This window comes from Osmerus eperlanus, chromosome 4 (assembly GCF_963692335.1).
Source record: "Osmerus eperlanus chromosome 4, fOsmEpe2.1, whole genome shotgun sequence".
Taxonomy (NCBI): domain Eukaryota; kingdom Metazoa; phylum Chordata; class Actinopteri; order Osmeriformes; family Osmeridae; genus Osmerus; species Osmerus eperlanus.
Genome location: NC_085021.1, coordinates 16,163,165 through 16,179,355, shown reverse-complemented (window position 1 = coordinate 16,179,355; position 16,191 = coordinate 16,163,165). Strand labels below are relative to the sequence as shown.

At 38.1% G+C, this 16,191-nt stretch overlaps 1 protein-coding gene across 6 annotated transcripts in view; it reads left to right on the top strand.

Moving 5' to 3' along the window:
- The first annotated feature begins 6,696 nt into the window (after positions 1–6,696).
- The window catches only part of LOC134019054 (paired box protein Pax-7), a 44,509-nt gene continuing 35,014 nt past the window's right edge, over positions 6,697–16,191 (top strand). The window contains exons 1-6 of one of the 6 annotated variants that reach the window (XM_062459557.1): positions 6,697–6,776; positions 7,070–7,138; positions 7,861–7,893; positions 8,264–8,499; positions 8,930–9,074; positions 9,233–9,361. In XM_062459557.1, the coding sequence (XP_062315541.1) occupies positions 7,084–7,138; positions 7,861–7,893; positions 8,264–8,499; positions 8,930–9,074; positions 9,233–9,361 (598 nt within the window). In that variant the 5' untranslated portion in view covers positions 6,697–6,776; positions 7,070–7,083. Of the gene's footprint in view, positions 7,139–7,860; positions 7,894–8,263; positions 8,500–8,929; positions 9,075–9,232; positions 9,362–16,191 lie in introns of all 6 variants that reach the window. The other 5 variants (XM_062459560.1, XM_062459556.1, XM_062459555.1 and 2 more) reach the window with 5 other exon arrangements.

Here is a 16,191-nt window from a genome sequence, read left to right as displayed (position 1 = left end):
CGCATTTTAGATTTATTGAATTTACATCTTCAATAAAATAATGGTGATGCCTTATGCAAACTGTCATCAAAATATTATTTAAATTGTAATTTGTGATGTTAAATTGTGAAAGATAAATATTTCCTGTTAAGTTTCTCAAATCAAGTTCCTGTTAAGTTTTTTAAATCAAGTTATGTACCACTGCTACCTGTAGGTGGCAATAACGCATAAAAAATCCAGGGCACTAGCCAGAAAAGTATACTTTTCAGTATATCCTGATTTATTTTTAGTTGTCTCCTATTAATTGTCCAGCAATAAATTAGTTGTTCCACCAATGGGTTAATTATAATTTAGTTTATTAATAAAATATTCAAATTACAACATTATATAAAAACATACTTGAAACTATCAATTGTGTGGAAGATGATTAGATGATTTTCCTGATACTAGAGTAATCTACCAGAACCTGGTGATCCTAGAGCCAGTGGGCTCTATATTTGAAGAATCTAATGACCCTTCTATTAACTACGGTTGTTTCAGAATTTAGAAGAAAATGATTATTTGAATTCAAGTGAAGCTGATCAAATGGATATAATAATGTAAATTTTGGATTGGAAACAGTTTTTTTTAATTAATGTTGCATGTTTAATGTCCATTACTCTGTAACATACATTTAATTACCATATCTGGTTATTTGCTCTGTTTGCCATTCATAACTCTTTAATTGGCTGAGAGCTTCCCTACTATTGTACCCATATAGATCATCTTCCTCCATACTGTAGAATATTCTTTGTATTTCTTTTTTTTCAGTTTAGTTTTTTTTTAACACATTCCTATGTTAAAAAGAGATTGAGGAAGGTCTTTTATTCACATAAGTGGGAATGGCGTCCATTCTGGCTTAGGCCTACTCAGGCAGCGAAGTCAATGGGTTGATCAAATAGCCAAACATGTACCACTGCAGAGTCATTGAGTCATAATACAAACATTGTACCAAAATAAGCCTGAAGATGTTATTCAACTTAACAGCATCACCATCACGCTGTCCACTTTACTCCTGTGAAAAATTGGCCAATGAATAGGCACTTCAGATAATTAGTTAGCAAACGAAATGCATCTTGCATGGTGGATCTGTGTTGCATGATCCACAAAATGGCGACATTGATTCCAGAGGTGGCTCACGCCCCTCATGAAGGTCCCATGCTCATTCTGATTCTGAGACAGCCTGTTCCAGTCGTAATCGCATGTGAAAAAACAAGTTAGCGATGCTTGGATGGCCAGATAACACTCCGGCTAGGAGTAAAAAATACCCTACCATAAGAAATTAGCTATGTTTTATGTGCTGTCAATGTTGCTGTACTGTGGGTGCACTGGATAGGTCACTGAAGTTATCCCAATGTATTTACATTATTGAGAAAGCTATGTATCAAAAGTATCAGTAATTCTGATTAGCCTAACGACTCTGCTAAATTCATGTCTGCTGAACAGATACTGTATGGACTGAGAAATAGATGTCGTTTTACATAAACAAGTTCCAATCACATACTGAACAACATACTTTTAATCATTCATTCCATATCTATAGCCAAAACTAGAAATATTCTACAACAGAGTGTAGCATAGTGCGGTTGTGTTTAAGAAGATAGTCACAGCTGTACTGGTGATAGTACACTGTCAAATTTCACCATTAAGTATGGTTAAGACACAATTAGGATGCCACCGACAAATAATGGTTTGGCAGTCAGTGGTGTAAAATCCAAAGTCAAACGTCTCATATAGCTTGAGAATGGGGTATGGCTTATGAACCATCGCTGTATCAAATACCCCACTCCTAATTGAGATTACTGAGGTTTGACCATGGTTGCTGAAAAAGTTGGCCTCCACAACTTGCAAATGCTTCTTAAATTGTATGGGAATCTTTCTGTTTGCAATTGGATTAGCGTTTGTGCAAACATTTGTGTTTAGCATGTTCATTGAGATCTTTATGCTATCTAGGAAAGTGATGGGGAAAAAAAAGAAACAGAGATAGTGATTCTGCTAGTTTGACAGACTAGATGGCATATTTTAATGACTATTGATAAACTATTATTGCAGATCTCCCGGTGTTATGTTCAATGTTAAGCAGTGTGTTCACACTAACAAGTCATTCCCACCTTTTTATACAGTGTGTGTTGTCTTCTTCTCACTCATATGGTCATTTTTACAACAATAAAAATCCCACTGGTTTTTATACATCGCTATATGGTTGAGTTCTAACCAAACTCTACGTTAAACAATACAACTGAATCTAGCTCACAAGGTGAAGGTGTCTCTATTATGACATAGGTAATAGTTGTGAAGAGTCTCTAACACACTCACACATGAAGTAGATGGTAGGATAGGAGTGGGTGGGGTGAGGAAGGCATATGGGGCATCAAATGATTCACTTTTCATGGGTTGGTCACCCAGATTGATTTACTGAAACCAATTGAGACAGCATGGAAAATTGAGACTGCTACTTTTATCTATGTTAAACAGAGTCCTTTCTTTTTGACATTTTCAAAGGCAAGCTTTTCTAACTGATTATACCAAAACAACCAAACAGTCTATCACATGCTAGGAAAATCAGATGAACTTATGTCAAAAGTGGGGGTCACAACTTTGCTCTTGGGACACAACTTAAATGTGTTAACTGTTTCTTTCAATTAAATACAATAGATAAGATATATTTGCATTAAATTGTAGGTCATAGATTCCATCCAGGTGCAACAAGACTAGTTTAAATAGAGTTAAACATTGAAAATAGCAAATGGCTGCTGAAATGACTATAGTCTGTCCATTTTTGTCTCTGTATTACATTTAGTCATTTAGCTGATGCTCTTATCCAGAGCAACTTACAGTAAGTACAGGGACATTCCCCCCGAGACAAGTAGGATGAAGTGCCTTGTCCAAGGACACAACGTCATTTTGCGCAGCCGGGAATCGAACCAACAACCTTCTGATTAATAGCCCGAAGCCCTAACCGCTCAGCCATCTGACCCCAGTTGTGTTAGTGATATTCTATCTTGTATTGTGCATTTCAGTACATCAAGTAAGATCTACAGATCTATTTCCATGACTTGTATGAGTCACAAAAATCACAAATAACAAAACCTGCCATAGCAGCAATGACCTTCAGATGGGTTTGTATTTTCAATAATTTCTTGTTGTGGAGATAACAGGTATGCCAAAAAATGAATTAACGTGCCAGTGCATGCACCCGGAGTCCTCAGCTCCCTGACCCTTCCACACTCATAGTTCTCTCCCTGTCTGAGACGGAAGAAAAGGGAGATGAAAGGAGGTGCAGTTTTAGCATGAGAGGATGACACTCCAGCTGGGTCACTGACTGGATGTTATCAACCTTCGCCATGACCTCAGCTGCTTATATCACACGCTCTCCAAAAGAAGAGGGGTTCCGAGGTGTTGCAATGGGTAATTAAATATTAATGCAATCAATACATCAAAGTAGTTGCACTTTTATTACAATGAATTTACTTTACCTTTACTCAACCTGAGGTTAGTTGTGAACAAATTCTTATTTACAGTCTGCCAAGAGGAATTCAAATATTACACTCTTAGTCCTACTGTATATTGCATACTTTTGTGGAGGTAAATTAAATTCAATGAGTGTACACTGAAGCAACCTAAAAAAACGAAATCTCTTGAAAACTATAAAGCGGTCTACATGCTGGAAAAAGGGAATGTGGAATGGAGATGAATAAAAAGAGAGAACCTCCCATTCTTCCCATCAATCAATAGAGAGTGTAGTAGTATTCAATACGTGTAGCAGTAACTCCCTATATATCACAAAACACAATTTGATGTAATTTTCCATGCATAAAGTTGAGTGAACAGGTGCACAAAATGAGAAAGACAGGAGGAGAATCCAATCAACCCACACAACAGGTATGACAGCAAAGGGAACGTACACACACATAGTGTTCCTGTGAGCGAAAGTTCTACATCATAGTGTAACACTGGCATTCCTTCCTCCTGCTCTAAGTGATAAATGGTGACAGGATGTCATTACAAAGCGCATTGATTTAACACCTCTAAACACTTCCAGCTGGGGAGCCCCTTGGCCAGACCATAATATGTATTGTGGTTGGTTACCAATTCTCAGGGTTGGGACATTTTGTTTGTATGCACCTGTTCACTCTCTTGTCAAAATGTTTTCTAAGCACACAATACAATATCTACCGGTGTGTCCCAGCCTATACTGGAGAGTCTTTTTTCAGCTTTAGTGACTATATAGGCCCAGATATATGAAATCATAATTTCGACTTCCACGATTTGTAGCCTTTTTTGTTCTTATTCCTAACCTTGCTGTGATAATTTAGGACACCTTGTTATGTCTTAATTTGGTAAGTAAACTATAAAACAAGCAAACATTTCCATTTCACTTGCTGCAAATGAGAAAAAGGTGTGGTTTATCTTCCCAGTGATTTTCATCTGAGGTGTTCTGTAAGCAAGTATCACTCATAAGTCCCTCGTGGATGCTCTGCGTTTGGTTTGGGATGACTTTTTAATACGTTTACAGTCAAATGTCATTAGGATAATATAGCATGCCTGAATCTATGTTGTCGCTTGAAATTTGACTATTTATTGGATGATTTTGATGTTAATCAGACTTGTTGATGCAATACTATATGATCCTTGACAACAGGGCTTGAACATGGCCAGCATTCAGCCCAAGATAGCCTACTGACTTAGCAAACTAATATAGGCCTATGTGTATACATACAGTTAGGTCCATAAATATTTGGACATTGACACAATTTTCATCATTTTGGCTCTGTATACCACCACAATGGATTTGAAATGAAACAATCAAGATGTGCTTTAAGTGCAGACTTTCAGCTTTAATTTCAGGGTATTTACATCCAAATCAGGTGAACGGTGTAGGAATTACAACACATTTTATATGTGGCCCCCCCCTTTTTAAGGGACCAAAAATAATTGGACAAACTAACATAATCATAAATTTAATTGTCACTTTTAATACTTGGTTGCAAATCCCTTGCAGTCAATGACAGCCTGAAGTCTGGAACCCATAGACATCACCAGACGCTGGGTTTCGTCCCTGGTGATGCTCTGCCAGGCCTCTACTGCAACTGTCTTCAGTTCCTGCTTGTTCTTGGGGCATTTTCCCTTCAGTTTTGTCTTTAGCAAGTGAAATGCATGCTCAATTGGATTTAGGTCAGGTGATTGACTTGGCCATTGCAGAACATTCCACTTCTTTGCCTTAAAAAACTCTTTGGTTGCTTTCGCAGTATGCTTCGGGTCATTGTCCATCTGCACTGTGAAGCGCCGTCCTATGAGTTCTGAAGCATTTGGCTGAATCTGAGCAGATAATATTGCCAGAAACACTTCAGAATTAATCCTACTGCTTTTGTCAGCAGTCACATCATCGATAAATACAAGGGAACCAGTTCCATTGGCAGCCATACATGCCCACGCCATAACACTACCTCCACCATGCTTCACTGATGAGGTGGTATGCTTTGGATCATGAGCAGTTCCTTCCCTTCTCCATACTCTTCTCTTCCCATCATTCTTGTACAAGTTGATCTTGGTCTCATCTGTCCATAGGATGTTGTTCCAGAACTGTACAGGCTCTTTTAGATGTTTTTTGGCAAACTCTAATCTGGTCTTCCTGTTTTTGAGACTCACCAATGGTTTACATCTTGTGGTGAACCCTCTGTATTTACTCTGGTGAAGTCTTCTCTTAATTTTTGACTTTGACACAGATACGCCTACCTCCTGGAGAGTGTTCTTGATCTGGCCAACTGTTGTGAAGGGGTTTTTCTTCACCAGGGAAAGAATTCTTCTGTCATCCACCACAGTTGTTTTCCGTGGTCTTCCGGGTCTTTTGGTGTTGCTGAGCTCACCAGTGCGTTCTTTCTTTTTATGAATGTACCAAACAGTTGATTGAGCCACACCTAATGTTTTTGCTATCTCTCTGATAGGTTTGTTTTGATTTTTCAGCCTAACGATGGCTTGCTTCACTGATGGTGACAGCTCTTTGGACTTCATATTGAGAGTTGACAGCAACAGATTCCAAACACAAATACCATACTTGAAGTGAACTCTAGACCTTTTATCTGCTCCTTGTCAATGAAATAACAAACTCCCATGAGGGAATAACATACACCTGGCCATGGAACAGCTGAGCAGCCAATTGTCCAATTACTTTTGGTCCCTTAAAAAGGGGGGGGGGCACATATAAAATGTATTGTAATTCCTACACCGTTCACCTGATTTGGATGTAAATACCCTGAAATTAAAGCTGAAAGTCTGCACTTAAAGCACATCTTGATTTTTTCATTTCAAATCCATTGTGGTGGTATACAGAGCCAAAATGATGAAAATTGTGTCAATGTCCAAATATTTATGGACCTAACTGTACATGCTTGAATGAATTGAGAACAAACTAAACACTTCAAGGCTAAAGTGACCCAAATCAAATGCAAAATATGTCATATTTAGGCTTATCTCATGCAGTATATAGAAGATATACTGCATGAGGAAAGACGCATAAATATTTGTGCGTTTTCTGGATTGGCTGGAAAAAACTTGGCTAGTCTCCGGTCTTCCCTCATGAATAAAAGAAATATTCGACAGCCTATCGGTGCGCGCGACAGCTCCCCTCCTATACGCCCGTGCGCCAAAGTTATCCACTTAAACTACTCCCAACGTCCAAGCAGAGTTTGCCATCAAAAACGACCAGACCTTTTAGGAAAACACTGCGCAGATTAAGTAACCTTTGCCCATTTGAGAGTGTAAGGGACATCCCCTTCCTCCATACGCACACACTGCACCTTGTTCGCAGCAGTCTTATTTTGTTCCTTCCCCCCCACCGTGCTCTTGAAACAAATGTGTTTAGCGTTTTGGGGGGTTAGTGGTCAGACGTGCATCCCTTCTGGATGTTCTTTTTTCTTTTTTCTTCGTTTGCACATTGGACTTCCTGTATATTTTCATCTTTATCACCAACGCGTCTGGATTTGGTTTAGCAGATGAAATATTGGCCTTATTGTGCCTGTTATTTTTAACTGTAGAATGTCATCTTTGCCAGGAACAGTACCACGAATGATGCGACCGGCGCCTGGACAGAACTATCCCCGCACAGGATTCCCCCTGGAAGGTAAATTTGCAACTTACAATATTTAGCTAAATATCATCAAATATAATTAAACAGAACACAAAAAACATTTTATCATGTTGAAAGGTATGCCTATTTGTTGTCATTATAGGCAAGTAAATGTGAGAGTTTTTCTTCTTTTTATTATTTACTCCTGCCTGTCTAATGTTTAGAGAAACAAATATTTGTTTAATTTATTGAAACTGGGGCGTGCAGTTAAATCGACGAATGTTTGGGAGTTCGATTAGGCTATTGTAGTAGCCAATTGTGTCACCATAAATTACACTCATGCAGAACTATTTGCATTTTGCTGGTCGTCCATGGTTGAGTATCCCAAGCAAGGTTCGTGCTCAAGTGCTGCCAATAAATCCCCCAAAACACGAAGGTTGCAAGTTAGCCAAGATCCGGGATTTATTGAAGTGTCCTGATGCTGGAAACGAAAGTAAAATACACAGCAAAACGAAGAATCAATGGATTACATCAATATTTGTACAGCATGACGGTGAATAATGAAGCCGGACGAGGCCACGCTCTTCAGAGCCTCTTCAGTGCCGGATGGGACACTCAAGTCTTATCTGACTAATGACAAATAGCCTAGAGCGGAACCCTTTACGTTGTCTTGTACGATTCCTTTGTTGGTAATTCAGTACAGACTAGAGAGGACATTCAACCAGATTATACATTACTATCTGTCAAATTGTTAACAGTAGATTTATGATATCTAGGCCTATCCGTGATGGCGTTCAACAATTGCATGGGTAAGATATACTTTATTCTAATGATTGTTTAGGACACATTTGATGTGTGTATAGCCTAATATTTAACATGTCGGGCAAAATGAATTAGGACTAGGCTACTAACAGATAATCTAATATAGGCCTATAATGTTGATAAAAAACAACGCATAAAAGTAGGCCTATACGTTCTTCGGAAAGGCTAGAATTCATCAGGACAGTCAGCATTAAATTGACATTGATTTATTTTCACATCATTACTGTAACTCAGTACATAATCACTGTAAATCAGTAGGCTACACATTCCGTTAAAGGTGTTAGGATTTAGGATATTTGATGTGTCAACGCATTGGCGTCAAAGTTTTCACTGTATATCTCTTTTTTCTTTGCACAGTGTCAACTCCCCTGGGTCAAGGTCGAGTGAATCAACTTGGCGGAGTGTTCATCAATGGACGGCCACTACCAAATCATATCCGTCACAAAATAGTGGAGATGGCCCACCACGGTATTCGACCATGTGTGATCTCTCGACAACTCCGAGTCTCTCACGGCTGCGTTTCCAAAATTCTTTGTCGGTATCAAGAAACGGGTTCAATCCGACCCGGAGCGATTGGTGGAAGCAAACCTAGAGTAAGTAGGCTAAAGGCTTTGCAAAATAATAAACGAGAGGGCATAGTCATAATAATATTAATAATAAAAATAGACTAATAATAATAAAAATAGACTAACAATAATAATAATAGCAACAATAATAATAACAACAACAATAATAATAATAATAACAACTGATATTCTATAGGCCTAATTATTATTGTTATTACGGTTAATGTCGTTATAGCCTGCATGGTATTATAGGCTATTATTCATTAGCTATAATAGTTGCATTATAGGCCGTGCATTATGGGCCACACAAAATCAAACTGCAGCTGTAGGCCTATTTTTGTTTTAGGGCCTATACATTTATACTTTTTTTCTACACTTTTTTTCATTTATTTGACCTCTTCTTCTTTCTCTTTCTTCTTTCGTCTTGCTATTGTACTGCACGAATTAAATCCAACAGCAGGTAGCAACGCCTGATGTGGAGAAACGCATTGAGGAATACAAGCGAGAAAACCCAGGCATGTTTAGCTGGGAGATCCGAGACAAGCTGTTGAAAGACGGGGTGTGTGACAGAAGTACAGTTCCTTCAGGTGAGGCCTCATCTGGTAAGCAACCCTTTTACTTTATAGCATTTTGTTAGTCGTAAATTGCCTATCATTTGTATGCCTATTAGTGTTACAGTAGGCTATATGTTGTTTAGTTGTTAGGTGCAGTTTTGCATTTGTTTGCTTAATTCATTTTCAATTTATTTTCTTTCTCGTAGTGAGTTCAATAAGTCGTGTTCTCAGAGCTCGATTTGGGAAGAAAGACGACGAAGACGATTGCGATAAAAAGGATGAAGATGGAGAAAAGAAAACCAAACACAGCATCGATGGCATTCTTGGTGATAAAGGTAGCCTATTTCATATGGATAACGCGTTGTTGCTGTTGAGAAAGCATACAAAATATATCGGCTCCATGTCTGCCTATACGATTCGATCGACCTATACCTCTCTCCTAAAGATTATCTTCTTAAAATGTAATTAATTTAAATGGGACCAAATGTTATTACTATATACGGTCGTGATTTTGCAGTAAAGCTCTTTGCCAATATAGACGATTACTACTAACTAGACCTGCTTAATTATTTATCATGAGCATTAACTAGGGGGAGGCTATTTAAAAGAGCATTCATTTGGACAACAGAGTCCTCTGCGACTGGTTAAACGGTCCCTTGAAATGTCAACTGACAAGGGACACCGATGTGACAATCAATTACGATCAGCATGTTACTCCGCTTCCCGTCCTGCATGTGCTAAGCGAGGTATAAATGTATAGACCTATGAGAAATAGGTATAGCCTAAGAAGCCTTATGAATCAAGATCAATTTAATGGATAAAGAACTTTTACATATTTTCATATTTATAACCCCATTAAGACGTTAATTGTATTATTTATTGCACTTATTGAGAATATATATATTTTTAATCAAAATAAATGAAATTAAATCCAAATGATCAAAGGTTTTGTGGACTGGATGTTGTGTAAACCTTTGCACAAAAGCATTTGTGAGAAAAAAAAAACTCTTGACGATGAACTTCAGTCCTCAAGACGTCCATTCTATTGACGAAGGGGTTCTGAAATACAAAGGCAAGCCCCTCCAAAACATGGCAGTGAAAAAAAGAATGGTGATTTGGCCGTTTTTTCGCCCTCGAAAACCTGCAAAGAAAAGGACAAAGCCCAAAAAGGGAACTGAGGAAAAATGAATTATTCAATCCATCCTGCTGGTTGACAGTTTTGTAATATTAAAGAATAGTCTGTTGGAATAGATTATGCAATAGAATGTGTGCTGAAAGTGCCAGCAGTGTCTTGCCAAAAATTCTCATTTTAGAATCGAGCTATATGCACCCTTTAACTGCATTTTATTCTATGTGGGTGGTTACTTTCTACATGTTTCCTAACCACGTGTTCATTCTTTTATGTTAGCAAGCTATTGTGTCATGAACTTAGCCTAATTGTTTATGTTTCCTGAGCAGGAACAAATTCTTATTTGGCATCTCATAGACATACATCCTATAAAGGGCAATGGGTTGAACTGCAAGCATATGCGACTCTGCATGATACTTATATTACAACAACCGTTTTGGCCATGGCCAACTTGACCCACTTCATGGGCCTGTGGGATGTGGCACTTTGATTGTCAGTACTCTACACTTGATTTGAGTTCTTGGCTGTGCTAGACTGTCTAGCAGTGTAATCTGACCGTATGCACCGACAAAGTGAGTTAAATGACAGTGAAAATACAGACCGGAAGTACAGTAATATAGGCCCCAAAGCAGAAAAAAAGGCACGTTTCAGTTTCACCCTCAGTCATATTTCTATGTTTGGGCTTTTACAGTGACATGTTGAAACCAGAATATCAACTGTCCCCCTTTTTAATTCTTTAAAAGATCCGTCTCTTTGCATGTTTCATTCTATCATCCGGCTGGCATTTAATAATGTTAAGACTTATTACAGCTCGTAATGAAACCGGTGTCTGTTGAATGGGCGTCTGTGTTGGAGAGGGGTGTTATAGCTTGCAGGCATGGTAAGAAATGTATTTATCCCCTATCAGCCCTCACTCTTGGAGTTTGAAGCACAAACGTTATGTTGAAGGGGTTTAAAGCAGATTAAATTGAGCCTTTTATTTCTTTTCACTTTCATCTCTAAACGGCTCACTTCGCGGCTAGCCTCAGGCACAAATTCATGAGATTTTAGGTTTCTTTATAGTTTTGGAGATTGTGTGTATATATATTTGATATTTGTTTTGGATTGCATTATTGCGACTATATGCCTCTGACATCCTAGAATCTGGAAAACTTTTAAGTAAATAATGGTTCATTGACTGCAAGCAAACCAGAATGTGCGGGGGTGGTTTTAGTAGGCTAGTAGGCTGATAGGCCTACTGCATTTCAAAAGAATCACTGTTATTCATTCCAATTTTATTTTAATGCAAAATCTTTGGGTTTCCGAGGTTTTTGATGTAGGCCAATATTGTCTCTGATTTGGTAAAATTGCTGAATGTTTCTGACTACATGTTAGTATTCTGAGACAGTTATGACAGCAGGGAGTGCTAGCCTATTTATGCTATTCGGGCAGTAAAAAATCTGGAAGAAATTAAAACATACATAAAATCATAATCTACACGCGTTATAAACTGAGACACACCGGCTATACTAGGACAGCCTATAAAATCTATGTACAATCATCATCTTCCAAACGTGAGTCGATTAGTAGGCCTACCTATATTTTCTATAGACCACGGTTTGCACTACATCATACTGGGGCATGGCTACATTGTAATAAAGAACAATTGCGCTTTGATAAATCAACATAAAACCCATCTTGAACAATCTGTGTAGAAGGGGGCAGTCGACACTTAAACAAAAGGGCGGATTACCTGTAGGTTTTCAGACTAATCAAACGAGTCAACCGGATTTGTAACTGTTGTGAGTGGGATCAAATGAAATGATGAAGACTATGGAGATATGAATATGTCAGTCAACCTCTGGACTTAGACACGGCCGCGCTCTGTTGCTTTAAATTTCAAACGACATTTCACATGACAAGCGCTTCACACAATCCATCCAAAGTAGTCTACGTTTGGGGATCACAAACGATTGCAGTAATTCTGGGCTATCATGACTGACTAAATAGTTTGAAACAAACCTGGAAAAGTTTAGAAACGCCATACAAATAACTACATTCATAATCAGTGCATATTGTGGCATCATTTTCCATTTCCGCAGAGAAAGCAAAAATATATTTAGGAGTCTAAAATAAGCTTCGTTGAAAGAAAAGGATCGACTGGATGAGTCGAGAGACCACTTCAAACAAATCCATCTGGAATGGTGTGAGAGAGATTTAGTCAAAGTATGAGTTATTTAGTTTTTTAGTTATAAAGTTATTTAGCTATTAATAACATTTTTCCTTAGGCATCGAGAGTGACTCCATCTGCACTTTCTCCCAGCTATTTGGCTGGGTTGAAATTGAGGGAGACCCAAATGTTGGGTAGAGATAACGCAATCATCACAGCCTTGGCCCTGCACTGTGCTTCAATGTATTAAACTCGGATTAACCTCCCCTTTCCCCCTTCTTTGCCTCTATCTGAATTTTGCTGGAATTTACAAGACAATATTTTTAAGGAACATCTACAAAACCAAAACAAGAGGCAATAAATATTTTACTCCCGATGGTTTGCACAAGCAGAAATAATATTGCATAATAGGCAACTTGTAACCTGAGTAGCCTATTATGAGTAAGCTAATAGGCTATGGCCGCTTTATAAATGAAAAGAATAGCAATAGCCTACACATTAATAGTAAAACGTAGCCTAAATATTGATAGGTTATTAGCATATGCCTATTTGCTATTTGGAATACTTGAATAGCCCTTAAAATGCCAAATAATATAGGTTGAAATATAGACCTATGTTGGTGTGGATTTCGCAAAAGCTGACCGGAAAATATCATTATAAATCATTAATTCCACTTTCAGGTTTAGAAATAGCCTACTGATTTTAAGATTCAAAATTATTTGAATGTGTATCGGATATGCTAAACCCTAAAAGACGTATTAGCCTACATGAAATCCAGATAAACCAACTGACGTAATTCGTGGAACAAATCAAATTAGCCAAACCAGCAACAAATGACCATAATTCAGCATTCAAAAGGGTTTAATAGGTTACAGCTCTTCCATGTAATAAATAGTAGGCTAGCCTGCATTTTCATCTTGCGAACGATGAGCAGAGTAGACCAACGGTGAGAGTAGCCCGAAATAAACATGGCAAAGTCACGCATTGCTCAACGAGTTTTAAGGCAAATTAATAGGTAGGCATATTAACCAATTTATTCACATTTCTGTTGATCTTGCGTCTTTGGACACCCATTTGTAAATATTCCAGACACTCCTATTGTTTTTTGTTGTTGTTGTTTTTTTCTTCTATTTTTAAGGTAGGCTATATTGACAGACAGCCTACCTAAAGCAGGGGTCTTCGCTTTGAACACCACTATTTCAGAGGAGAACGCCCACCATGCACGACATCATTCAGAAATATTTTTCCTTTAAGAATTAGAGTCTTGGATGTCATCGGCGGATTTGGGAAATATAGTCATTGATGATAAATTGCGTAGGCTACTGTCAATTTATTAAGACATTGAGAAATAACTAAGCCTCTTTATCACGTCGAATATTAATACGCAATTAGATCCAAAAGCTGTGGTGACCCGCTAACCTGAGGCGGACCCTGTGGTTGTCATGAAAGGGATTTTGTGTTGTGTGTTACAGAATTTTAAAGAGAAGAGGGGAGAAAAAGTAGGTGAGGAAAAGTAGAAGCGGCTAGAGGAAATTGAGAGGCTTATAGTCTTTGATCCTTGGGTGCTTTTGCTTATCAGAAACATTCGTGGTGACATCGCCACAATGGGAGTTCATCATATTACAGACTGCCAGTGCTGCTTTCAAGCTTGCCTGTCTATTAATTAAAGCATTTTTGCCATGTGGGACATGGCCTATCTGGGCACACATGCTATAACCTCATACTTTTTGGATCTCTGGTGGGTTTTAAATGAACAATCTCCTTTTTTGGATTGTTTGGAAAATTCAAAGGTCTACTGTTAGGCATTAACTATTTCCTCAACATAAAGTCATGTATACCCTAATCCTTTCTAACAGCATAACTTTAAAAAGAATGTACTCCAAGCCCGACCCCAAACACAAATCTAATCATGGTGTAGGCTATAGTATTTTTTTAAAATCTTTTTAGCTTTGACTCTAAGAAAACATTTCTTAATTAACTTGAAATGCATTTCAGTTGTAAGTTACTTTTAAAGGTCATACGTTGATGGGGGAATTTTAGATGGGAAGACATCAAAAATAGCAAGGAAAACTTTTGCCTACTCTAACAAAGTGTGTCCTTCCGATGTTCTATGTTGTGTAGCCTACTTTTAGAAAAGTGTAGCCTTATTCATGGTTTTAAGATCTTACTCTTTGCCTGAATTTCAGAATATATCTGGATGTCCAAGGGACCCTCGATAAACACAACCACTCAACTTTTGAAGTGTAAATTAACAAGAGGGACTAGTTGCATTAAATTGTCAATTTTAGAACATGTAGGTGCTCCCACCCCTTGTTGATTTAGCTTTTTTCGTGTCTTTTCGAGCAGCATCAATGGTGTCATTGAGAAAACAAATATATCTAAAGAAGAGCTACTAAACTGGGAAGGGATTGTGAATGGGAGAATAGCAGCCCACTTCTTTGCCATGGAGTGTTCAGTAGCCATTCCTTAATCCCGCTTTCATTTGGCCGACAAAATGCCAAGAATCTTGTCTGGTGGCCCAATGGGAGGCTGATCAGCTAACAATAGAGAAGCATTTCACAAAGACCAAATGGTAAAAAAGAGGTTCAGGGCAGTCAGAAGCCTTGGGTAACTATTAAGCTCCGTTTGCAAACGATAGCCAAGAGGACAATAGAAAACATATAAATTGTAAGGAATACAAATATGGCTACACAAATTCATTGAAAATGTCACTCCATCACTGCTCTTTATTGAGTGCTTGGTGAGATGTAACAATAATTTTGGAAGTCTCCCATGATGATGATGTGTCAATATTTCAAAAGTGTAGTGTGTTACTGTCCTTTTCAACTTAATTGTGTATTTTTATCATTTGAGTAATAAGGGCCATGGTAAAATATGTTGCGAGATTCAAATTAGTTACCATACGTTATTTTACATTATCTTCACATAAAGGAAAAGGGCCTATAAGTGTTGATAACTCAATATTTAAAATACAGGAGTAGTTTCCGACTTTATTTGCCTGTCTGACAGGTTAACTTGATATTTTGCGCATGACTTGGTTTATTAGACACCACTGTGTATAGGGATTTGGCATGGGCTCCCGAGGTCTGGATGGCTTCAGTTAAGTCCAATTCATTTCACTGTCCCATGTAATTCATCTGGGAAACCCGGAGAGAAGGCTCAAGGTAGAAAAGGCATTGAAAACTCTTTCATCCTACACCTAGCCTATAATGACAGGACCATGACGAGCTCACAGTGCACAGGTTGGAACCATATAATCTTCATACCACAAGAACATTCAAGCTCACCATGTGCTTTAACTACATATCCACCATTATAAAAGACCCAAAATATAAAATGTATTGAAGACACATTTAGCTGAGTTGAATTGAAGAAATTCCACACAAATATTACCTGTGTGGATCATCTATTTCCTAGCTTTTTTGTGATTTCGCAGTTGTTCTGGTCATGTCAAAGATGAAAGATTTAGCAAATGTAGTAACAAGTGGGGAAGAAGGCAGTATAGTGACTGAGACAGTGGCACTTGTAAGAATTGTACCATGACATGGTTTTAGTTTAACTTCACCGGCTGGAGTCGCTGTAGAGTGAATTCAACTCAGTATATAAGCAAGTTCATGTAAATGTACTGTGTGTACCGCACACTTGCGCTGTGAGTGATTGAAAGATGATGATTAGCAGAAGCAAAAGTGAGATATGATAGTTACCTGTTTGCAAGTCAGAGGACCCAAGACTGAACACTATGAAGTGACACGTGAGGGTAGAAGCATTACTGAACAATGACATAGTGACACTTGTTCGACAAGCATCACCCCAATAATAATCTTAGATAGGCTTAACTAAACTTATTGTACATTTATCAGCATGCCGGATCATTACTTTGCCTGTAA